Raw genomic sequence first — 25,233 nt, 5'->3', positions numbered from 1 at the left:
GCCCAGTTAGTATGTGTGTGAAGTTATACATAGATAAGAAGTGGCTTGGTGTTATTTACATTAATGAAATTTGTAAATTAATGAAAATAACATTTAAAAAAGTGGTTGAATGTAAACATATCAGTTGACTGACGTAAAGGGGATTCCCTGTGAGGAACTCCCAAAAAGGTGGTTTGAGGTGATAATCCTCTAGATCAGGGGTCTCAAACTCAACTCAGCATGTGGGCCGCAGAGCAAGATCACAGCCGTTGGGCGGGCTGCACTAGGTCTACAAAAGGCAACTGTTACGCAACACTTTTCTCACTGCAGTTGAAAACAAAAGAAAATCAGTACAACAAGCACAATCGTACATGCAGTTTACTCAGTGTCACAAAACGACCAGAAACTGTAGTTCGCATCACAACTGCTGTTAACTAAGCTAATATCTAGCTAGGATGCTAGAGAAATGAAAAATACAAGTAGGCCCCTAGGCTTACTTAATTTTATCCAAAATATTTTGAACTTCGTGGATTAGTCTGCGGGCCGCACAAAATTGTTCGGCGGGCCGCATGCGGCCCGCGAACCGCAAGTTTGAGACCCCTGCTCTAGATTGACACCTGTTAGAAGGTGTTGGCCAGAAAGGGTACTAAAGCTGAGGGGCCCCCGTGCTGTAGTAGTCGCCCAGACTCCAATGTTGATGTGGACTATCTCCACACCGCTCTGAGCTCTGACCAAAGACAGCCAAGAGGAGCATGCCAACAGGGCCCCCTTAAGCTGTACCCAGGCACGCCAAAAGGATTTGTGAGTAATATTGCCTGTGTGATTATTGCAACTAATTTGTGTGTTGGTTGTGTCTTTCCTCCAGTAGCATTTAACAGTAGCATCCTCATAGCCGCCTCAAGAGTAGTCTCAAAGAGGCTGCCAGCCCTGCTGATAAGCAGGAGTATCCCACTGCACAGGGAAGTCAAATCAGGGGTGCCTGATCAATGTAGAGCTTGGGCTCTACTGGGACACAGAGGACCCAGGTTCGAGACCCCGAGGTCACCAGCTTGATCGCTGGCTCATCTGGTTTGAACAAAAGCTCACCAGCTTGGACCCAAGGTCTCTGGCTCGAGCAAGGAGTTACTCGGTCTGCTGTAGCCCCACGGTCAAGGCACATATGAGAAAGCAATCAATGAACAACTAAGGTGTTGCAACAAAAAACTAATTGATGCTTCTCATCTCTCTCCATTCCTGTCTGTCCCTATCTGTCCCTCTCTCTGACTCTCTCTGTCTCTGTATAAAAAAAAAAACCAAAAAAACAACAACCTTGAGTTCAATAACTTATGTAATACATTTCTTTTTCCAAATTTCAGGTCCCAACATTAAGGTGCGTCTTATACATGGGAACGTCTTATACATGGGGAAATATGGTACAATTTTTTGTATTATTTGATTCTGGACTGAATTCTTTTTTTTTTTTGTATTTTTCTGAAGTTGGAAACGGGGAGGCAGTCAGACAGACTCCCGCATGCGCCCCACTGGGATCCACCCGGCATGCCCACCAGGGGGCAATGCTCCGCCCATCTGAGCCGTTGCTCTGTTGCAACCAGAGTCATTCTAGTGCCTGAGGCAGAGGCCATGGAGCCATCCTCAGCGCCGGGGCCAACTTTGCTCCAATGGAGCCTTGGCTGCGGGAGGGGAAGAGAGAGACAGAGAGGAAGGAGAGGGGGAGGGGTGGAGAAGCAGATGGGCGCTTATTCTGTGTGCCCTGGCTGGGAATCGAACCCAGGACTCCTGCACGCCAGGCCGATGCTCTACCACTGAGCCAACCGGCCAGGGCTGGACTGAATCCTTTTACCTTAAAGAACATTATCCAAACAATTGGCAAAATGTATACGTAAATATTTTGATTTTACTAGTTATAGTGTGATTGTGTAGTAGGACACACACACTAAAGTATATAGAGACAATGTGAGAACATGTCAGCAAATTAAATCCCAAAAAGTTCGGTGTGGGGGGGGTGTGGGTAGGAAATGCTCTTTGTAGTATACTTGCAAGATTTTTGTAAGCTTGAAATTGTTTCAAAATAAAAAATTTTAAATTACATTCAAAACCCTTAGTATTCTGGAAAAATTCACTTGACTTGGAGCGGAGAAGCTGTCTGTCCCAATTCCACCGTTGACGCTGTGTGATCCTGAGCAAGTTGCTTTACCTCAGGCCCCAGTCTCAAGCTGTAGAAGGAGGCAGGCCTACAAAGGCACTCTAGAATCATCCCCACAGCTATCATTCCACCATCTGCACTGCCAAAGAATTTAGGTCTGAAATAGAACTGGAGGATTTAAAATGAAGAATCTCAGGCATGTGCTCTCAGGAAGACACACTTTGTGGACTAAGAGACTGATTTTCCTTAAATGCCTTATTTACTGACAACTGGGCTTTTTTTGGCTAAGAAGTTGTCTCATATCCAGAGGTGGATTAAGGTTGGTTGAGGCCCTGGGTGCAGAAGAAAATATTGGACCCCTTTCATTAGAAAAAAATGTAAAGTTGGGGGTTTTCGGGCCCCTCAGAAGTCAGAGCCCAGGGCCCGCGCCCGTTGTTAAATCCGCTTCTGCTCATATCACCCTTGCTACGTTTTGCGGGGCATGAACAGGAGATGACCAGGTCGGCTTGGTCTTTCAAATTAGGCTGAACTGACCTTTATTTGTGTGACTGGGCTGGTTTTGTCTGCTCAGAAATTTTCAAGGCTATCTTCCGTGTGGTTTTTTATTTTAACTGACTAACTGAACTCTCCTCTCCTTACATTTTCTGCCCATAAACAACCTACCCCAGCAGCCTTAACGGACATGCCTGCCTGTAGCTTGCTACAGTTTACTTGTCCCAGATTGCAATTCTTCTACCATTCACAAATAAACTTTTTTTTAAAACTTGCCTCAGTTTATCTCTTTGTCAACAACACCCACAGCACTCCTTGCCTGTCTCCAGGCTCCAGTCGTAGCCTTCAGATGCCCTATTGCCGCCCTCCAAGGATTCTGGCTGGTGATAGAAACACAGAAATAGTAGTGCCAATCCCGCCGGCTGAAAAGCCCCAAGCTGGGTCACGTCTTTGGCCACAGTCACCCCATCGCTCTCTCGACGGTGAAGCAGTCACGCCTGCCAGAGTGGGCGCTCGATGGCTCGGCGGCCGGCTGGCCGGGCCTCGGATGGCGGCCCGGCGCTGGGCGTGCTCCCAACCGCAGCCGCCCGCCGCTCCGGGGCTTCTGAGCTTTCCGGCTCCGCCCCGCGCGCCGCTCCGGTTCCGCTGACTCCCTCTCACAGCCGCTTGCAGCTCTACGCTGAGGAGCCGGTGTCGTCGCGACACTGGGACGGATGCTGAGCCGTGGGGGAGCCCCGAGAGCGAGCAGTTGGGGATCCCGGAGTGGAGGCGGCTCCGGGCGTGCGGGGGCGGTGTCCAGGCTGCCTGCCGGCTGCGAGGGACTACGCTCCCCGCCTGCACCGTGAGTCGAGCGGCTTGGGGGACGCGGGGCGGCCGCTGCAGCGAAGCGGTTGAGGTAGCCGGGACCTCGGTGCGGGAACTGGTGGCTTGGCCTAAGAGGTCGGAGCCCTCGGAGGAAGAGCTGGACAGGGCACGGGGATGGGCGAATGGCCAGTACGGTCCGTTCTCCCTCCGGGCTCCGGAGAGTCTGGTTTCTCCGAAGCACAACAGGTAGGCGTGCACTCTGCCCACGGGCGGGAGCCGGCGGCGGGAAGGTCGGAAGGTCGGAGCGCGCCCCGCCGGCGCGCCGCTCCCCGGACCCGCCCGGGCACCGCCCGCGCGGCGGAGAGGGTGGAGAGAGTGGCTGTGGTCCTCTGCGTGGAGGACCATCTCCAGTGGCTTTCACAAGGGAAGTATTGCGGGGGTAGCATTTGCTTAGTTTGAGGAAACATTTCTTATCCTACTCTCAGCCAGCACAGTGTCATTTCAAGTGATTATAAAGTCTTTAGGAACTTTTATAAAGTGCTTTAATTACAGTAATGTGTATCTCTAGCAAGTTAAGATTTTCGGAATTGTCGAGTCAGATAATAGTTGTCAAATGATTTGAATTCTTTCATTAAAAGTCATAATTATACTTTGTTTTATGTGCATTGATTTATTTAAATATTCAGCGTCTTTTATATGTCCCTTAAGGAACTTCCAGCCTAGAAGAAATATTCAGAGGAGAAGTGCACTCCAAGTGCAGTTCAGTAGCAGAAAGGTGTTTACATAGGCATCAGATGGATGGGGAGAAAACTAATTAGTTTGGTTTTCCAAACATTGAGAGATTAGATATGCGTCGAAGCCGAGATTTGTTTTACATTTTAATACTATCGATTTTTTTTCCTTTCGTAAAATGGCTAAGCAGGCAGGGTTTATAACAGAACGGCAACAGTTGGAAAGGTTGGATCAAGTCTCGGAAAGCAGTTACTTTGTGTAGATAGCTACAGTACACGAAAAGTCTCCTGACCTGACAGGAGACCTGAATTTTAGTTTAAGCTTCTCTGCTGCTATTTGGAACTTAGGTCGGTTTCTCTTTCTTTCTCTTTATTTTATTCTCTGACTTCAGGTGACAGAAAATGCATAATCCAAAGTACCTTGAGTTTTTGTTTAATTGCACAAATACATTCCTTAACGAAAAAAATTTAAGTACTTTTGTTTTTAAGCGGTGTACCTTCCTTCCATCCAGCTTTATTTGAAAGCAGGGATTGTGGGAGTTTATAACCTTTATGAGTCATTCTTAATTGTCTTAGTAACAAAATAAATGATTAAATTCTGGATTTGTTTGGGCCCCTTCATATTCTAATTTCTTTTATTCTAAATTCTGGTTAACTAGTCTAATGATGAATGTATTTTATTTAAGAAGCTTTATTAAGTCTTATATGTTTCATTAATTATTCATTGTACAGTTGAGGGGTTGAAACAGTCCTTGAATAGGACCATAGTCCTACGTAAAAAGCACTTCTGCATTTTAAGGAGACTGCAGAAACTATTATTAAATTTTATTTAACAACTAAATTAACTGAGACCTAAGATTAGTAAAGATTTGTTTATATCATTTAATTTAATCCTTTGTCTAGTTCTAGTGTTAAATTCTTTGGATTAGACCAGGGGTCCCCAAACTTTTTACATAGGGGGCCAGTTCTCTGTCCCTCAGACCGTTGGAGGGCCAGAGTATTAAAAAAAACTATGAACAAATCCCTATGCACACTGCACATATCTTATTTTTAAGTAAAAAAATGAAACGGGAACAAATACAATATTTAAAATAAAGAACAAGTAAATTTAAATCAACAAACTGACCAGTATTTCAATGGGAACTATGCTCCTCTCACTACCACCAATGAAACAGGTGCCCCTTCCAGAAGTGTGGGGGCGGGATAAATGGCCTCAGGGGGCCGCATGTGGCCCGAGGGCCAGGCCGTAGTTTGGGGACCCCTGGATTAGAGGAAGGGTCAGCAGTTGACAGCTGATGGGTCAAATCCAGCCTGCTGCCAGTTTTTGTAAGGAAAGTTTTACTGGCCCTGGCTGGTTGGCTCAGCGGTAGAGCGTCGGCCTGGCGTGTGGGGGACCCGGGTTCAATTCCCGGCCAGGGCACATAGGAGAAGCACTCATTTGCTTCTCCACCCCCACCCCCCTCCTTCCTCTCTGTCTCTCTCTTCTCCTCCCGCAGCCGAGGCTCCATTGGAGCAAAGATGGCCCGGGCGCTGGGGATGGCTCCTTGGCCTCTGCCCCAGGCGCTAGAGTGGCTCTGGTCGAGGCAGAGCGACGCCCTGGAGGGGCAGAGCATCGCCCCCTGGTGGGCGTGCCGGGTGGATCCTGGTCGGGCGCATGCGGGAGTCTGTCTGTCTCTCCCCGTTTCCAGCTTCAGAAAAATACAAAAAAAAAAAAAAAGAAATTGGAGCTAGTTATGTGACAGGAAAGAGGGAAAACCTGTAGGAAGTTATAAGTCTAAATATTTAAAGCTCAGCATGTACTATTTTTTAATTTAGAAAATTAACCGGGGGACTGACGATCAGTAAGAATACATAGATTTCAGGTAAACGTTTGTATAGCATTTGATCTGTTGAGCAATACTATTTCTAATCTTAAAATGATGGGGCTCTAGTTTCACTAAATAAAATGTTTTATGTGTACTTTTTTAGTAACTTAATTGCACTTAATGCTTCTCTATTGTCTAGTTACCAATGTACAACAGTTAGGCAACAGCATCTGTGTATATCCTCTTCTGTTGCCCTTGTAGGTTTCTATATGTTGAAATAGGCATGTTTTTTGTATATGTGCAAAATAATACCTCATTTGTTCAATAAATTATATAAGTAAAATTATCAGAAAATTGAATTATTCATTGCAACACCAAAAGAAATTTTTTATTTTATTTTGGGGGGAGGAAGTATGAAAAACAAAACAAAAAAACATACATCTATGGGTAAAAATCCTTTAATTTTAATTTCAGAGTTCAAAGGGCTCCGAAAGAGATAGGCAAAGAGACAGGAAGGGAGAGAGATGAGAAATATCATCTCATAGTTGCGGCACTTCAGTTGTTCATGGATTGCTGCTCATATGTGCTTTGAATGGGGCGGGGGGGGGGGGGGGCTCTAGCCAAGCCAGTGACCTTTGGGCACAAGCCATTGAGCATGGGGTCATTTCTATGATCCCACACTCAAGCCAGTGACCCTGCGCTCAAACCCTGTGAGCCCGCACTCAACCATTAACCTCAGGATTTCAACCCTGAGTCCTCAGCATTCCAGATTGACACTCTGTCCACTGCACCACCACCTAGTCAGGCTGAAAAGCTTTTTTTCTTAACTCATTTGACAGCAAAATACAACCTGAAATGATACGAAGCTACTGATAGTCATTTTTAGTCCCACCTTGTATGAATATGTTTATGTTTTGTGGCAGAAATATTGGTGGGTTTTCGAGTATGGCATGCTGCCCAGACCCACTTGGGGGTTAGAGGTAATAGGTGGAATGTTCACTGTATTACTTGGGTGGGCCATGATGGTGCTAGCCAAAAGGCAGAGTAATAATAGAGTTGTTCCAGGAAACTACATTTGTAAAGTTAAGAGCCTAGCTGGGCAGCCGATGGAGTGAGAAACAGTGTCTGCCAAGAAAACCCCTCAAGTATACCAAGTAGTGAGATTGCTGAGATGGTGACTTCCAGATGAATGAAGTGGGAAATAGAAGAGTAAAATTTCTCTTATCTTAAAATTTGCCTTCTGGAATTCCTAAACATCCAGAATGAAATCCTCTTTCCCGGGGGAAATGGAAAAGTTGGTTTATGGAATGGAGAGTGGTAAAAATTGTCAAGAGTAGCCAAAGACTAAACAAACACTGTTAGTACTTACTGATTTGCTGTCTAGTTGGAAAGGGCCCTTTGGAATTTGATGTCTCTGGAAGACCTCATACTTGAATGGAAAGCGTCAAAGTGTGAGAAGTTAGGAGAGTGAAGTGATAAACAACCAAGTTAGAAGGATCAGCTGCTTCAGGAATGGCAATAACTCAGTAATATCAGGAATTAGAGACTATATGAAGAGGTGTTATGAAGTAGCTGAAGGAACATGGACATTGGAACTAGACAGATGTAGTTATCTTCTTATTTCCACTTAAATAGCATCTTGACAAAGGATACGTTTCTCACTCATCATCAACTGTAAAATAATAATATCCAAAATTTCAGTGTTATGAGGAATAAGTGAGGTAGTGAATTAAAAGGTTCTAATAAATAAATCATCAAAAAAAGTTAGCCCCTTTTTCTATCCCTGTCTTACTAGAATTGGTTCTTATTGTTCAGTCCTCCAGCCCACCCAGCACTTGCTTTTACCCTTCAAGAGTTTTCTTTTTTGTAATCTGAAAGGAAATTGCCATAATTAGTTAGACTTAATTGGGGGCCTACTGGCAATCTTCTTTACTGAGTCCAGTTTTTTGCCATTCCTCTCATCCCTAACAGTGATCTGCAAGTAGTTTGAGAAGACAAAAGAGGAGAGCAGAGTAAATTGCATTCCTCACTTCTGGACCTTTCTTACCCTAATTTATAAATTTCCATGTAATTCCTAACTCTTTCCTATGCCATCCTAATTTCTCTGTCCTCTGCGATGTGCTACCCGTCAGTTCTAGGAGCTGTTTCTGCCAGTCTGGCTGGCATGTATTATGTAATGGTGAGAAGTATCATTCTTCCCATTCCTACAACATTTGTAGGAAATATTCTTGGAATCTTGAGACACTGTATTTTTATTATATATTAAAATAAGGTATTAGTGATATGTCTGGGTCATGTTGCAAGTTAGAGGTTTGTATATGATTTAAGAAGCATGGATTAAGTTGTTTTTATGGAAATTTGTATTCAAAATTGGTATAGTTAGGTGCTATAGGTAGTGCTATAGGTGTTTTTTAGTGGTAGGGTGAGGATTAAATGAAAAGATTTATTTATTACAACCCCACCTTCCAGAAATTTTGATTCATTTGGTTTAGGTTTGACTTTGGTATTTTTTAAAAGCAGAGTTGAGAAGCACTGGTCTATATTGTTATAGGTCTACTTAAATGCTTAGCTTCCTTTAATCTTAACAGTTTACCAACCTCATCTGTGTTGTTCCCTTTGCTATTTTTCCAACACTCCCTTTTTAATTGTTTGAACCTTAAACTTATCCTTGGAGAAGTTAGGAGATGAAGCCAATTTTGTGATTTACTGAAAGATTTAGGAGGATTGAGGTATGGAAAAAGCCCTCACATGTAAGGTAATGCTCCATCCTTCGTCCCATGACCAGTTTGTTACACACATTTTGTTCCCTTATATGTCTTTTATTTTTTTTAATTGAAGTGTCCCTTACATCTTAATGTCAAAAACACTGTTCTCCCCCTCCATAAAAAGGCTTTTTAGAATTAAGAGAATGAGCTTTGTTGCTAAGAAACCTGGGCTTATTTTCATGTTACTTATGGCATCTTAATAGTTCCATTATCCATCAGGTAGGGAACAGTAATATCTGCCTTGCTTTCTTCCTTGTGGTAGAGATGATATAAGTTAAACACTTAAAGAAGTTCCTGGCTCAGTGAATAATAGCTACCACTGTCATTTTGTGATTTGGGTGAAAGGCATAGCTGTGAGCTACAGCAGGCTGTATGTGCATGTGTCCTCCCCATTTGTGAAGTTACCAATATGATGCTAGCAAATGGTATTGTGAATTCAAAAGTCAGGAATCTAGTCTGACCTGTGGTAGCACAGTGGATAGCGCGTTGACCTGGAATGCTGAGGTTGTTGATTTGACACACTGGGCTTGCCTGGTCAAGGCACACAGGACAAGCAACCAATTAACAGCTAGAGTGAAGCAACTACTTCTTGTACTCCTGCCCCCTTCTCTCTGTAAAATCAATAAAATCCAAAAAAATAAAATATTATCAAGGTAAAACTGTATTAAAGAACTATAAAATTATGGCCCTGGCCGGTTGGCTCAGCGGTAGAGCGTCGGCCTGGCGTGTGGGGGACCCAGGTTCGATTCCCGGCCAGGGCATACAGGAGAAGCGTCCATTTGCTTCTCCACCCCCCCCCCCTCCTTCCTCTCTGTCTCTCTCTTCCCCTCCCGCAGCCAAGGCTCCATTGGAGCAAAGATGGCCCGGGCGCTGGCGCTGGGGATGGCTCCTTGGCCTCTGCCCCAGGCGCTAGAGTGGCTCTGGTCGCGGGCAGAGCAACACGCCCTGGAGGGGCAGAGCATTGCCCCCTGGTGGGCAGAGCATCGCCCCTGGTGGGCGTGGGGGGGGGGCGCATGCGGGTGTCTGTCTGACTGTCTCTCCCCGTTTCCAGCTTCAGAAAAATACACACAAAAAAAAAAACCAAAAAAAAAAAAAGAACTATAAAATTATAAATTATTTGCTTCAATATCCATTTACCCTAAAATCATTGAAATACAGTGGTTATGTATGTCAGCAAGCCAACTTTCGGACTCTGCCTAGGGATATTTAAAGTACGGTAACGAAAAGACTCGTTTTCTTTCTATGAAGACAGCCCTCCTTGGCAACATCTTAAGCATGATGTTCTGTGTAACTTGTGGGTTCCTATTTTGTAACCTGTAATTTTGCAAAGTTTGTCACAGGTCAAAGACAATCTTAGGTCAGGATAAAATGATCCGGCTTTTTTCTAGATTAAGCTAATTCTAGTTTTTTTTGTTGCTGTTTTTGAAAGGTTTGGATTTTAAGATTTACATGCTTCTTGAAGTTTTAGAGACTCAGGAGATGTTTTTTGTTTTTTTTTGTTGTTGTTTTTGGATTATTTTATGCTTTTTGAACAAAACAAGAAACTAAAGACTAGAGGCTGAGTTGAAGTTGTTGTGTTATCTTTTAGAGAAGTGAAAGCCAAAGAAATTTAAGTATGAGACATATTTCAGAACCTTAGGCACTTGATATATGCCTAAATGAGTTCCATTTATGGCCTGGTGGCTTGTTCATTTTGTAAATGGGTCTTTTTATGCACTCTGTAAAGAAAAAACTAACAAACCAATCTCACAAAATTGTCTTATTTTGTATTTGATGTTCTCTTTGATTATTTGTGATTTTCCTCTTTTCCCTTCTCAAAATGAAATAATAAATCATTTTAAGAAACTAAAAGGACCAAAACGATTAGGAAGACCCCCCCCACACACACTAATTTTATTCTGTTCCCATCTCTACTAAAACAGATCTATAAACCCTAGGTAGAGAAAATCCAGGTAACACTTTGTGTCAGGACTGGCATCATCTTAGCTTTTCGGTACCTCAGTTTCCTCATCTTAAATAAAATAGAGGCTAACAGGAGAGGGATGGAGGGAGATGGAGGAGCATGTAGGGAGGATAAATAGTAATGGATGGAGACTTAACTTGGGGTGGTGAACATACAATACAGTGTACAGATGGTGTGTTGAAGAATTGTGCACCTGAAACCTGTATAATTTTGTTAGCCATTGTCACTCCCAATTAATTCAATAAAAAATAAGTTTAAGAAAAATGTTTTTCCATGGACAGTTTTTCATATTCAAGAAAATGTAAAGCACTTAGTATAGTGCCTAGTAAGTAGTCAATAAATATTAGCTTCTGTCAAAAATAAAGGCTGGCATTACAGTGGGAAGAGCTGTTTTATGAAATCTTTTTTTCAAGTGGCACAACTACTTTGCAAAATATTGCTGTACAAATATTGATCGACTTACAACCTATGCAACTTATGACCATTCGACTTTACGACCACAATAGCTAGTCACGACTGCTCTGCGTCTGGCAGCGCAAGCGTTGCCCAGCTGGGCGTAGGACATGCGGACCAGCTTCCGGCAGCACTACCATCTCCGCATGCACCATTTCAACTGTTATCCCAGACTCGGTACAGCAATTTGTGTTTTGTGTCTTGGATATTTTTCATCAAACCCCTCCCAAGATGTCTACCAAGAGGAAATTGTCTTTGCAAATATTAAACCAGTGGTACTGGTAATGCAGTGTTTTACTTAAACCTGACGAATGTAAAAATAAGAAACAAAATGGTGTAGAGATGATACAAATGGCATAAAATGAACAAAGAAAATTATGATATATAACAATAATGAAAGAAAATTATGATAAAATATGACTTGAAGGTTTTTATAACATCATTTCACAGTACTGTACATATAGCCTACTCAACTTAGGACCAAATCGTGTTCAACTGGTCTGTCGGAACCGATCGTGGTCGTAAGTCGAGTACTAGCTGTATATGTTTACTCTTTAAAATTTATTGGGGTACAGGTTCCAGTGCACAGCTTAATAAAATATCATCTGCACACTGCCCCAAGTACAAATTCATGCCCCAAGCAGAGTCTCTTTTCATCCCCATTTCCCCCCTTAGCCCATATTGCACCCCCACACACACATCTTACCTCTGGCTGTCAACACTGTTGTCTGTGTGTTATATGTATTTAATTTTTTTGCTTAATCTTTTCACTTTCTACCCACTTTGTAATCTCAACAGAAACATAAAAATGGAAAATAAGTAAAAAATTAGAAAAATAGCATTCTCTATGTTGTGGTTATATTAAAATGTATAGTAGACAGACTGCATTTTAGTCATCTTCCTAAAGTGAAACTTCAGATAAGAGCAGGAATATCTGTTATTTGCAAAATGCATTTGCTTATCTTATTAACAGAGCATGTGTGGAGATCTTAAGTACATTTCGAGGTATCTATATGGGATTACCAATGTGAATTGTCCACTTCTTTTAGGAGTAATTTATATGAAGACTGTATGGAGGGCATTGGAGATAACTTTCTGCCCTGCTTATGGTCTCAAGTTTTTTACTGAATTATTTATTATTGCATTGTGTTAGCTGTTTTGCTTCTTGATAGATCATTTTACACCACAATATTGCTGCTACCTAAGGAAAAAAATGTCTCTTCAGCAGTCCTAATGACCTCAAAAAGGGTAATTTGATTCTTAAGATAGAATTTTGACTTGCCTGGTGGTTACAAGAAGTTTTCTCTCTGATACTGAGGTTATTTTTTTCCCTCACAGAGCAATAGATATTGAGTGCAAAATTGCTTTTCACTTTCTACAATATATAGGGATCTTTCCAGAAGTTATTTCTCTAGCATTTATTGCCTGTATCCTTAATTGTGTATGTTTTGGTCCGTCAAAGGAAAGGAGGGTTTTTCTAAACAAGAAGTTAAAGTTCATGTTGCCTGGTAAAGTGGTTTTGTTAACACCATTGTTCATATTGTTCTTATTCTTTAAAATTGACATTTCTGAAAATAACCTAATATGTACTTTTTTTTTTTTTGAGAACTGTCCATGCCAGGCCGTGGTATTGGCCAGGCAGGCTGGACTGATTGAGCAGGGACGATACTGATGGCTAAAGCAGCACACCGGCTTTAGGAGACAGTTGGTAGATGGGTAAATGCCGTCTTTTGGCCTCAAGAGTAGCATCATGGTCAGAATCTAAACTATTGGCCCGTCCCAGAGGATGCAAGTAAGATAAAGAGCAGGATTCAAAACTTAAATACTCATAGAAGATGAGACAAATAATGTAAATGAGCAAGGCAGGCCAAATGGCCAGTGTGGCCTGTGAGGAGTCCCTACTCCTCTTATATTCAGCCATTTGTTGGTGTTTGGGGACATGGACCCAGATGTTTATGTAAAATCTTTTTTTGTTGTTGTTTTTTAGCTCAGCAGATAGAAACAGACAGGAAGGGAGAGAGATGAGAAGCATCAGCTTGTAGTTGCAGTACTTTAGTTATTCAATGAGTGCTTCTCGTATGTGCCTTGATTGGGGGGTGGGGGTTATAGCCGAGCCAGTGACCCCTTGCTCAAGCTAGCAACCTTGGGTTTCAAGCCAGTGACCGTTGGGCCCAAGCTAATGACCATGGGGTCATGTCTTTGATTCCATGCTCAATCCGGCAGCCTCAGGGTTTCAGACCTGACTCCTCAGTGTCCCAGGTCAACGTTCTATCCACTGCACCACCGCCTGGTCAGGCTTTATGTAAAATCTTACGTTATAATGTTGGTAACTAATTTTTTTCCCTAATAACATTGCAGGTCAGATTTGGCTAATGGGGTACCAGTTTGTGGGTACTGTCTTTAAAAGAGGCTCTTTTCAGTTATTTAATAATTATGATGACCTGATATTCTATGTAATTTTATACTATTCAATAGTAAACTATCTGAGAGAGAAAAAAATGGAAGGGAGGGCAGGTGGGATGCTTTCTCTGTGTCTCCCATCTGATTTTCTAATAACATCTTTACTTTCTGGCTTCTCTATAAAAGATTGAGACTTGGCTTGACCTGTGGTGGCGTAGTGGATAGAGTGGCCACCTGGAACACTGAGGTCACCATTTCCAAACCCTGGGCTTGCCTGGTCAAGGCACATATGAGAAACCACTATGAGTTGACACTTCCCACTCCTCTGCCCCATGCCTTTCTTTCTCTAAAATCAGTAAACAAAAATCTTTTTTAAAATGATATTTGTTTAGGGGTATGTGAACTATATATTTTAAATGTTAAGTTTAATTATTTGTAGCATTCTATCCGTATTTCTGTGCAGTTCCAATGACCTGTTTCTACTATTTATCTTGTAATTTTGTTTATAATGTGTCAAACTTCATTTTGATACTTGAATAAGAGTACTCCTCTTTTAGTATATGGTGCCTTCTGTGTTGTTTAGTGTTCTTGATATCTGTTACTCCTAAATGTAACACTAATTTGTTTTTAAAAGCCAGCTTGTGTTTTTTTATTTCTTCAATAATTTTTTCAACTTACGATCTTTTAAAAAATACAGAAAAATTAAAGAATAGTAAAATAACTCATATACCTATTACCTACATTCAGCTGTTAACACTTTGCCAAATTTTCTAGCTCATTAATTGATTTACTTAACCATTTGATTGCCTGATTGGTGGTCACTCAGTGGGTAGAACATTGACCTGGGACGTTGAGGTCTCAGGTTCGAAACTCCGAGGTTGCTGGCTTGAGTGCAGGGTCACTGGCTTGTACATGGGATCATTTACGACAGGGATCCCCAAACTACGGCCCCGCGGGCCACATGCGGCCCCCTGAGGACATTTATCCGGCCCCTGCCGCACTTCCAGAAGGGGCACCTCTTTCATTGGTGGTCAGTGAAAGGAACATATTGTAGTTCCCATTGAAATACTGGTCAGTTTGTTGATTTAAATTTACTTGTTCTTTATTTTAAATATTGTATTTCTCCCGTTTTGTTTTTTTACTTTAAAATAAGGTATGTGCAGTGTGCATAGGGATTTTTTTTTTCTTTTTTTCTTTTTTTCTTTTTTTTTTTTTTTAAATTTCTGAAGCTGGAAACGGGGAGAGACAGTCAGACAGACTCCCGCATGTGCCCGACCAACCGGGATCCCCCCGGCACACCCACCAGGGGCGATGCTCTGCCCCTCCGGGGCGTCGCTCTGCTAGGCGACCAGAGCCACTCTAGCGCCTGGGGCAGAGGCCAAGGAACCATCCCCAGCGCCCGGGCCATCTTTGCTCCAATGGAGCCTTGGCTGCGGGAGGGGAAGAGAGAGACAGAGAGGAAGGAGGGGGTGGGGGTGGAGAAGCAAATGGGCGCTTCTAGAAGCAAATGGGCGCTTCTCCTATGTGCCCTGGCCGGGAATCGAACCCGGGTCCCCCGCACGCCAGGCCGACGCTCTACTGCTGAGCCAACCGGCCAGGTGCATAGGGATTTGTTCATAGTTTTTTTTTATAGTCCAGCCCTCCAACAGTCTGAGAGACAGTGAACTGGCCCCCTGTGTAAAAAGTTTGGGGACCCCTGATCTACGAGATCCCAAGGGTTGCTTGCCTGAGCCCAGTGGTTGCTGGTTGAAGCCCAAGGGTGCTGGCTTGCACAAGGGGTCACTGGTGCTGCTGAAGCACCCCTCCCGCCCGCTCATGTATGAGAAACAGTGAACAACTCAAGTGCCACAACTACAAGTTCATGCATCTCATCTCACTCCCTTCCTGTCTCTCTGCCTCTCTCTCCCTCTCCCTTCCTCTCTCTCTCTCTCTCTCTCTCTCTCTCTCTTACTCTCTCTCTTGCAAAGAAAAATGAGAGGGAAGAGTTGCAGACATCATTCTGCTTTACCAATACAAACTTGAGCATGCACAGTCTAAAAATAAAAAATTCCATAACTACACTGTTCATCTTATAATTTCGTATGAAACTGTGTGTGTGTGTGCACGTGCGCGTTATTATCTTATCTGTGTTCTGGAAAGGCACTAGAGCATATATGTTCAGGAGATACTCATGAATTTAAAAGCAAAACAAAACTTCCTCTGTCTTTTGTTGATTATTTGCTACAACGAAGTGAAGTCTACATTGGATCTGGGACAGAGCAGATATGATCTTTATTGCTGCAATTTTTGGACAACATCCATACAAGTGCCTTCTAAAACAGGAGTTTACTTTCACAACAAGGCTCACAGCGCTAAGAACACTATACTGGTTAAGATGGGACTTCTTCCTAAAACTGCTAGCCTCCAGCTACAACCAGTGTCTTTACTAAGCTGGGGGTACAGATACTAATGGGAAAATACTTTCTGTTCCTGATTTGGATCTCCAAGTAAATGATCGAATATGTATCTTGGCAAAGCTCCAAGGAGATGTCAAGTTTTAATGTAGAATCTAAGTGGGAGGTCTAGATATTTAGTCATTTGTTAATGTGCACCCATGACCTATTTTTATATCACAGTGAAAACCGAAAATCTAACACTTGAATAGTCTAACCTCAAAATTTTCAGAATTTTAATGGAATGTGTCTCTGTTTAGCAAGTTTTTGCATGAGTGTCAGTAATGCTCCTCTTATTTTGCCTGTCTGCTCTCTAAATAAGGAGAATGGAAGGATGGATATTGTGTGCCATTGTAAACAAGAGTTTAGTATTGGGATATTCCCAGTTTCACCCTAAAGCTGTTATAAAAGATGCCTCTCCATTTAATTACACTTTGTGTTCTTCTGTGGAAGATTTCCAGTATTACGATTGCCCTCCTTTTCACTCTTGTTTTAAAATGTTATTTTCCTCTATTACAGATTGTTTTCTTAGGTTTATTGGCTGACATTTAAAGGGAACAATTGTGACCAGTTAGGAGAATTTTCTGCAAGGAATGGAATTAGCTCATAGCTTACTGCTGAATGAAGAAGCATACAATCAACTAGGTGAAGTTCAGAAGGCAGAGTTTATTTTTGATTGGTTGAGATATTTGGAGAAACTCTTGCTAGCAACCAGCAGGGTAGGTAAAATTGCAAAAACTGGTTTTTGTTTGGTTTTCCTTAAGTGCCTGATACTGTTTAGTTCCCTTGATTTGTTTTTCTAGTTCTGTCCAGAATAACCTAAATTAGTTTTCAAATACTAGACCTTATTAAGATTATATAGTTAAATATTACATTTTAAACTATGTTGTATTAAGTTTTATTTTCACTTTTTCTGCACCTTATGTACCTCCATATGCATGAAGCCCTGCAGTATAATACTAAATAATGTCATGAGAGTTTCGCTTTTAAAAAAGCTGTGAACTCTTTAATGGGAGAATCTTTGAGTAAACATACTCCCTTTCAAAAGCTTATGAAATGGGTACAAAAAAAACCCAACTAATAATCACTCATACCCTTCATCTGCATTCAGCAGTTGTTAATATTTTGCATATTTGATTGACCTATTAATTTACTGAGCCATGTGAGGTGGTACTTCTAAATTCTTCTGCATATCCTTGGCCACAGTGGAGTGCCAGGGTTGCTTGCTTGAGCCCTGGGTAGGGCTTGATTTTGGGGGTGCCAGCCCAACCCCCAGTCAGGGGACACAGGAGAAACAGTCAGTGGTACAATTAACTGAAACAAGGAGTTGATGCCTCTATGCTCCCTATCTCCCTTCCTCTTCCCTTTCTTCTTTTTTCCTCCCCCCTCCCTTTCTTCCCCCTCTCTTCCTCCTCCCCCTCCTCTTCCTCCTCCCCCTCCTCTTCCTCCTCCCCCTCCTCTTCCTCCTCCCCCTCCTCTTTCTCCTCCCCCTTCTCTTTCTCCTCCCCCTTCTCTTTCTCCTCCCCCTTCTCTTTCTCCTCCCTCTTCTCTTTCTCCTCCCCCTTCTCTTACTCTTCCCCCTCTCTTTCTCTTCCCTCTCTTTCTCCTCTCCCCTCTTTCTCCTCTGTCCTCTCTTTCTCCTCCCCCTCTCTGTTTCCTCCCCCTTTTCTTCTCTTTCTCCTCTCTCTGTCTCTGTTCTCGTTTTCCTCTGTCTCACTATTCATGGAGAATTTAACAAAAGAAAAATCTGTAAACTAAATTAACAAATATTTCACTGTGGAAGTTTACATCTTGGTGAATTGGTATTTATATCCATAAGCTTGCAAAAAGAAAATTGCACTAAACTAAACAACCATTACAGTGTCAGCTCCTATAATAGGTGGTAGATTGCTGCTTGTCATGCTGATATATGTGGGGTGTTATATATCTTAATAGCTCTTGTTGAAATACAAATTTAGCCTGACCAGTCGGTGGCACGGTGGATAGAGCTTCAGACTGGGATGCGGAGGACCAGGTTCGAGCCAGCTTGAGCGTGGGCTTATCTGGTTTGAGCAGAGCTCACCAGCTTGGACCCAAGGTCACTGGCTTGAGCAAGGGGTTACTCGGTCTGCTGAAGGCCCATGGTCGAGGCACATATGAGAAAGCAATCAATGAACAGCTAAGGTGTCGCAACGAAAAACTGATGATTGATGCTTCTCATCTCTCCGTTCCTGTCTGTCTGTCCCTATCTATCCGTCTCTCTGACTCTCTCCGTCTCTGTAAAAAAACAAAAGACAAATTTACTCTACCTTTCAGAGTTAAGAAGAAAGATATAGAAGAAATAGAGCCCTTGTCTTTGTTCACAGAAACTCCAATCTGTTGTGGTCCAAAATTTGTTTTGTGGAGATATCAGCTGGGCAACAGTAGTTTACCTGTTCCTGTGGTGTGATGAATGTGCCACCAATTTATTTGTAATTTTTAATCGAAACATTTTACACTTTTCTAGAGCCTTTTAGTTAGTTCTTAAATACATAGGGGAAGAATTAGGGGATTCCATGTAATTACATTGACTTTGAATTGTTTTTTTGTCACCTTCCTTCCTAGAGTGATGTAAAAGAGAAACAGAAGACTCTTGTTGAACAGCTCCTGTCTTTGTTGAACAGTTCCCCAGGGCCTCCTACCCGGAAACTCCTTGCTAACAATCTAGGCATTCTTTATAGTATTGGAGACACATTCTCTGTCTATGCGACAGTCGATAAATGTAATGATCTTATTCGTAGCAAAGATGATTCTCCAAGTTACCTTCCCACTAAACTGTAAGTTTAATATTAAAACTGCACATAAAACTAAATAGTGTATCCTTATGGTATCATTTTTATAAATGACTCAAACCACTTGATAATTATTTTCAAATTAAATACAAATTGTTATACCATTTTAAAATCTAACTTTAAAAAAATCTAACATGTTCCTATTGACTGAGAAAACATTCTTTTAAAAAATATTTTAGACATGTATGTAGTCTAGATTTGGAAATAAAAACTCACTAAAATTTTAGCAGTTGAATGTTTAAGAATAAGATATTTTAAATTCTTCATGTTTTGGAAGTTCTTTTTATTAGTTCTTAATACTGAAAATTAATAGTAAATGTCATAGAAAAATACTCTTCTTAGGTCTTAAAAAGAACAGCTTAGTTTCTTTCTCAATAGAATTTAGTTCATTTTATCACCTGTGCTTATAGGGAAGTTGATTTGCCATGTATAATTCCACAATAGTAATTTCATAGAAACTTTTGTTGATTTAAATTTTAGCTTATAACAGAATATATTTTCTGATCAAATGTTCAGACTTCAGACTTGAAAGCATTGTTTCTTGTTTTCCTTTTATCTTTAAGAGCATCTTTAATTATCTAATATGTAAAAAATTTGAGGGAATAGAATCTTCTTGGGCTGAGATTTAGATTAACTGAGGATACGTGTTTTTAAATTTTTGTTATTGAAAGTAATTATTTTATACTCATGCATTAGAATTTAACAATGGAGTAGATTCTTGAAAATGTTATCCTTTAACAGTAAAATTAATCACCATTACATATTCTTAAGTTGTTTCTTTCTGTAATTTTTATTCACAACTAATGTCTAATTTAAATGTTGTTTCAGTGCTGCTGTGGTATGTTTGGGTTCCTTGTACAAGAAGTTGGGCAGAGTATTGGGTAACACCGTTACTGATACAGTGGGGAATATTCTTAAAGCTATGAAGAGTGCAGAGGTAAGTAACTACAAGTTCAACCACAGAATACAGTGGTAGTATTTTATAGGCTTTTACAGTTTTTTGAGCCGATAAAAAAGCTTTACTTATGACAAGCATATATAAGTATATGGAGAAATATAATATATCCATAAGTGAGTGAGGTATTGCTAGGTGATATACATGTATTTTATATATTGCTTTATTAGAATAATAATGCAATAATACAATTTCTTGTCATCAGGCAAATCCAAATGGGCAAAACCTAAGGTTTATATTTGCTAGACCCATCTCTGCTTTCTCTGTTCCTATCACCTTTTCCATCTGATACTACTTATTAGTGCCAGAGCAAGTTCTCATCACCAAGGACCTAGATACATACTTGGTAACTTCTGTATACCTGATAGATGGATTAGTATTGGACTAGCATCAGAAACGGGTAAGGAATATAATCAGGTTGGGAAAGAGCGTGGAGAGCGTAAGTATGACCAGGGTCTAGATGGCCTTCTAATTACCATGGGATTATACTCTCAGCATTAGTCTTATTGATGTGTTGGCATCATTTACCACTGTGGAACATCTTTTGTTTTTGTAGCCGTCTCTTCATTTGCTTTCCAAGATACTGTAATCTCTTGCTAACTAGAGCTTTACCAATCAGTTTGAAATGAAAGCATTTGTATATTTTTATATAAAAATGTTTAAATCTCTCATTCTTAATATTCAAAGGTAGCTCAGCATCTTTAACTATAAAAACACCTCAGTTCCTGTTCTTACCTTACTTAGAAAAGTAGTATAGATGACAGCTTTGAAATAATTTATAAAAATGCTGGCTAGCCAGACCAGGCGGTGGTACAGTGGATAGAGTGTCAGACTGGGACGTGGAGGACCCCGGTTCAAAACCCTGAGGTCTCTGGCTTGAGCGCAGGCTCATCCTGCTTGAGCACGGGCTCACCAGCTTGAGCGCCAGTAGCTGGCTAGCACGTGGGATCATAGATGTGAACCCAAGGTCGCTGGCTTGAGCAAAGGGCCACTCGCTCTGCTGTCCCCTGATCAAGGCACATGTGAGAAAGCAATCATTGAACAACTAAGGTGCTGCAATGAAGAATTGATCCTTCTCATCTCTCTCCCTTGTTCGTCTGTCCCTTTCTGTCCCCCTCTCTGACTCTGTCAAAAAAAAAAAAAGAGAGAGAGAGAGACACTGGCTAGTTATACACATTTTTTTTTCAATGTACCAAGATAAGATATTTGAAAACTCAGATGTAAAATATGTTAAATTTCAAGTGGCTGATTTAAGAATTTCAAGGAGAAGGGAAGTCCATAACATAAAACTGGAGAGAGAAGCTGCTTTGCAACTCACTTCTTAGCAGTAGTTTCCTGAAAGATTGAAGAAAGTGATTCAGGAGAAGGGATTGTTAACATCTATAAACCCAGTTTTATTTAAAAGATGTCTGTAATAACTTCTTTTTACTGAGGTATGGCCACTTTAAACTTTTTTTTCTCTTAGTTTTTAGGCCCTGTGGTTAACAGAAAATTCCCCTTTAGGTCTTAGAAATGTTAAGTTATTGATAAGTATATTATTGCTTCACTTTTTTCCCCCAAGATTTTATTTTTTAATTTTAGAGAGAGAAGGGGGTGGATGAGGAGCAGGAAGCATCAACTTGTAATAGTTGCTTCTCATATGTGCCTTGACTAGGCAAGCCCAGGGTTTTTGACCTGGCAACCTCAGCGTTCCAAGTCGATGCTTGATTCACTGTGCCACCACAGGTCAGGCTGCTTCACCATGTTTTACCTTTATGATTTAGTTGATCAGGTAGCACATTTTGGAGATATCAAAAGGAATTCCCACCTTTCATACATACTCTCCAGTGATAAACAGCTTTTGAGATTGAGATAAAAGAAAGTTCAGAAGTTTCCCATTAGGACCCATTTTGCTATGTTCACCTCTAATTCATTACTATTGTGGTCCTTTGAACAAAAATAAATTAATAACATTACTATGAAAATGATTCTTGATGTTGACTTTTGCTTTTCTCCAATTTTACTTATCTTCAGTGGCCTTAACTTCCTGGGATATTGAAATCATTTGGAGCATTTAGTAAAACGTCAATAATACAAGCAGCTATTTCTTGAATATTTGTTATGTGCCAGGCTCTGTGGTGAATGTCTTCCCCACAGGGACTTATTTACTTCTCACACTGGCTCTATGTCGTTCATCCTAACCTCATTTTATAGATGAAGAAATAAGAACAACTTCAGGTCAAACAGATACTAAGGGTCAGAGCCAAGACTCAGACCCTAGTCTTTTTAAATCTAAAGCCTAGACTTCTTACCTCTGAGGTAAACTACTTGGACCAATAAACGATAAAAATATTAGTAGCAGTAGAATCTGTTGAACATTTACTCTATTTTAGGCAGTATTCTAAGCACTTTACATGAAGTAACTCTTTTGAGCCTCAGAACGACCTGAGAGGTGGGTACTGTCATCTGCATTTAACAGATAAAGAAGTAGGTGTGTTTTCAAGGCCATGTAGCTAGTAGGTGTCAAACCCTGCACTCTTCTATGTTACCTCATTTATAGCAACCATTTATTGGCTATTTACAACATGTAAGCTTTGTGCTAGGCATTTTTCCATACACTTTATTTAATCTTCACATCAACACTATGAAGTTTGTATTCTGTTGAAATGTGATATATACAGATAATACTTTTAGATAATAAATTTTTTTTTAATTTTTTTTAAAATTAATTTATTTATTTCAGAGACAGAGCGAGAGTCAGAGAGAGGGACAGGAACGGAAAGAGATGAGAAGCATCAATCATCAGTTTTTCGCTGCAACACCTTAGTTGTTCATTGATTGCTTTCTCATATGTGCCTTGACCGTGGGCCTTCAGCAGACCAAGTAACCCTTTGCTTGAGTCAGCGACCTTGGGTCCAAGCCTGTGAGCTCTTTGCTCAAGCCAGATGAGCTCGTGCTCAAGCTGGCGACCTCGGAGTCTCAAACCTGGGTCCTTCTGCATCCCAGTTCGACGCTTTATTCACTGCGCCACCGCCTGGTCAGGCCAGATAATAAATATTTTATAAAATAGCAACTATTAACATTTCTTGATGTCAGAATAGTCGAGATTAGTTAGTATGTACCAAAATCATGATTATTACTCTCATTTAGGAGATAAATTTCATTGCTTAATGCTATTCTTCATAGTATTCTTTAAATTTTTTCTTTTCTCTTTGTAGTCTCAAGGTCGATATGAAATTATGCTGAGTCTGCAAAATATATTGAAAGGACTTGGAGCTGCTGCAGCGCCTTGTCACAAGGATGTTTATAAAGCTGCTAGATCCTGCTTAACAGATAGGTCCATGGCTGTTCGTTGTGCTGCTGCAAAGGTGAAATGGTCTAATAAGCAGAATTTCTAAAAATTAATACAGTGTAAAGAAAATTAAATTAGTTTATTCCTACAAAAAGTCTAATAGCTTCCCATCATCTTAAAGCTGCAGCTTTGCTAATCAACTATCTCACTTTAACTTGAGGAAACTGAGACCCAGAGACTTATATGAATTTCCCAGGTTCATCAAGTAGTTAGCACACTAGATAATAAGTTCAAATGATCCGACTCAGTACTCCTACTCTACTAAGCTTTTTCTCTATAACTGTGTAAACTGAAATTTACTTGTAAAGTTTATATTGTTTGAAAGTGATTTGTTTTTGTTTTTATCCTACTTGATTAACATAATTGATTAGATATTATAGTAAAGCTGTTTATGTTAGAATTACTGTCACCATTGCTCATAGTGAACAGACTAACTTTTCAGACGGTTTTACAGCGTCCTCCTCCCACACCATGTAGACATATTGCTTACGTGACTTCTAAGAAGTATTCATTTGTTGTCCCTGTAATCATTGTTTAGAGACTTTTCATTTGTGTATTATTTTATTAGATCTTGATTGTTTCTACATGTATAGATCTGAACCTGACTTGTATATTTTGTTTTTTATTGATTTCTGTTTTTCCACTTGAGTAGTGTCTCCTTGAACTTCAGAATGAGGCCAGCTTTATGTGGAGTACAGACCTGGACAGTGTGGCTACACTATGTTTTAAGTCCTTTGAAGGTTCCAATTATGATGTGCGGATTTCAGTTTCAAAGCTACTAGGGACAGTGTTGGCTAACGCTTTAATTTCCAAATATCCAGGAGCAGGTAAATTCATTTAATTATTTTCAGAATGTCTTCTGTAATTTTCTTCCCAATTGATTTAAACACGCTTATTCTTTTCTCTCTTTTTATTTTTGTATTTTTCTGAAGTGGGAAGTGGGGAGGCAGAGAGACAGACTCCTGCATGGACCAGACTGGGATCCACCTGGCAAGCCCACTAGGGGATGATGCTCTGCCCATCTGGGCCGTTGCTCTGTTGCAACCGAAGCCATTCTAGTGCCTGAGGCAGAGGCCATGGAGCCATCCTCAGCACCCGGGCCAACTTTGCTCCAGTGGAGCCTTGGGCGGGAGGGGAAGAGAGAGACAGAGAGAAAAAAGAGGGGGAGAGATGGAGAAACAGATGGGCTGTTCTATGTGCCCTGGTTGGGAATCGAACCCAGCACTTCCACATGCTCTACCACTTAGCCAACCGGCCAGGGACACTTACTCTTTTCTTAGCACAGAAGCCAAGTGACAGCTTATATCACTCCTCTGCTCAAGGTCCTCCACTGGCACGTCACTCACATCCTTATAAGGATCTACAAGGTCCTTTGTCTTCTACTCTCCAGTCTTTCACCCTGGCCTGTCTCCTGCTCGACCCCTCCACTGCTCCACTGCGTCACTGGGCATCATATCCGTCCTCAAGGCTCTTTTTCCTGAGCTATTTCTTCTGCTAGAGCACCTTTTCTCCAGATGTCTGCATGCCTTATTCCCTCATTTATTATGGAATTATGTTCAGATGTCACCCTTCCAATGAACCATATCCTGACTACCTTATTTAAAAGTACGCTTCCCCTTTACCCCTACTGTTCCTTACCTGCTCTATTTTTTGCATAGCTTTCAATCACTGTCTAACATACTATCTGCCTAGTTATATATTATATAAATATTTATTGTCTCTTCTTCCTAGAATTTATGTTCCATGAGGACATGGATTTTGTACTGTTCACTAAGGTTTCTCTCCCAAAGGCCAACTAGATTTTCCTTTGTTTCTACTAGTTATCTCCTCTTTAGGATAAGGAGTAGAATTTTTTCATATTCTTGATTAATGGATATTTATTTCTGTACTACATATGACTTGAATCAATGACAAGGGTCAGAGATTGTGACCATTGTTTTTTATAAAAATGAAAAGGAGAAAATAGATTTTTTTTAAAGGAGATACTATTCCCTAGATAGTCACAAAGAGAAATTCCACTGTGTTAACTGAACACAAATTAATTTCTTGATTATTGTAGCCTAAGGGCTGACTGAGAAGTTTTAGTAATATTTGGCTTAAATTTCTTCAGAGACTAGGGATATAACAAAAGTTGTACTTGCAGTTGAGAATTTTCAAAAGTAGGACACGG

The 25,233-nt window shown here is 40.9% G+C and overlaps 1 protein-coding gene across 3 annotated transcripts in view; it reads left to right on the top strand.

Annotated features, from left to right (window-relative positions):
* Positions 1-2,896: 2,896 nt before the first annotated feature.
* The window catches only part of HEATR5A (HEAT repeat containing 5A), a 134,556-nt gene continuing 112,219 nt past the window's right edge, over positions 2,897-25,233 (top strand). For all 3 annotated transcript variants that reach the window (XM_066344151.1, XM_066344152.1, XM_066344150.1), the window contains exons 1-6: positions 2,897-3,455; positions 16,487-16,686; positions 18,551-18,762; positions 19,606-19,714; positions 22,930-23,079; positions 23,716-23,890. In XM_066344151.1, coding sequence (XP_066200248.1) covers positions 16,561-16,686; positions 18,551-18,762; positions 19,606-19,714; positions 22,930-23,079; positions 23,716-23,890 — 772 coding nt within the window. In that variant the 5' untranslated portion in view covers positions 2,897-3,455; positions 16,487-16,560. The remainder of the gene's footprint in view (positions 3,456-16,486; positions 16,687-18,550; positions 18,763-19,605; positions 19,715-22,929; positions 23,080-23,715; positions 23,891-25,233) is intronic.

The sequence above is a fragment of the Saccopteryx leptura genome, chromosome 6 (genome assembly GCF_036850995.1).
Source record: "Saccopteryx leptura isolate mSacLep1 chromosome 6, mSacLep1_pri_phased_curated, whole genome shotgun sequence".
Classification (NCBI taxonomy): Eukaryota; Metazoa; Chordata; class Mammalia; order Chiroptera; family Emballonuridae; genus Saccopteryx; species Saccopteryx leptura.
This window is presented reverse-complemented; position numbering and strand designations above follow the sequence as displayed.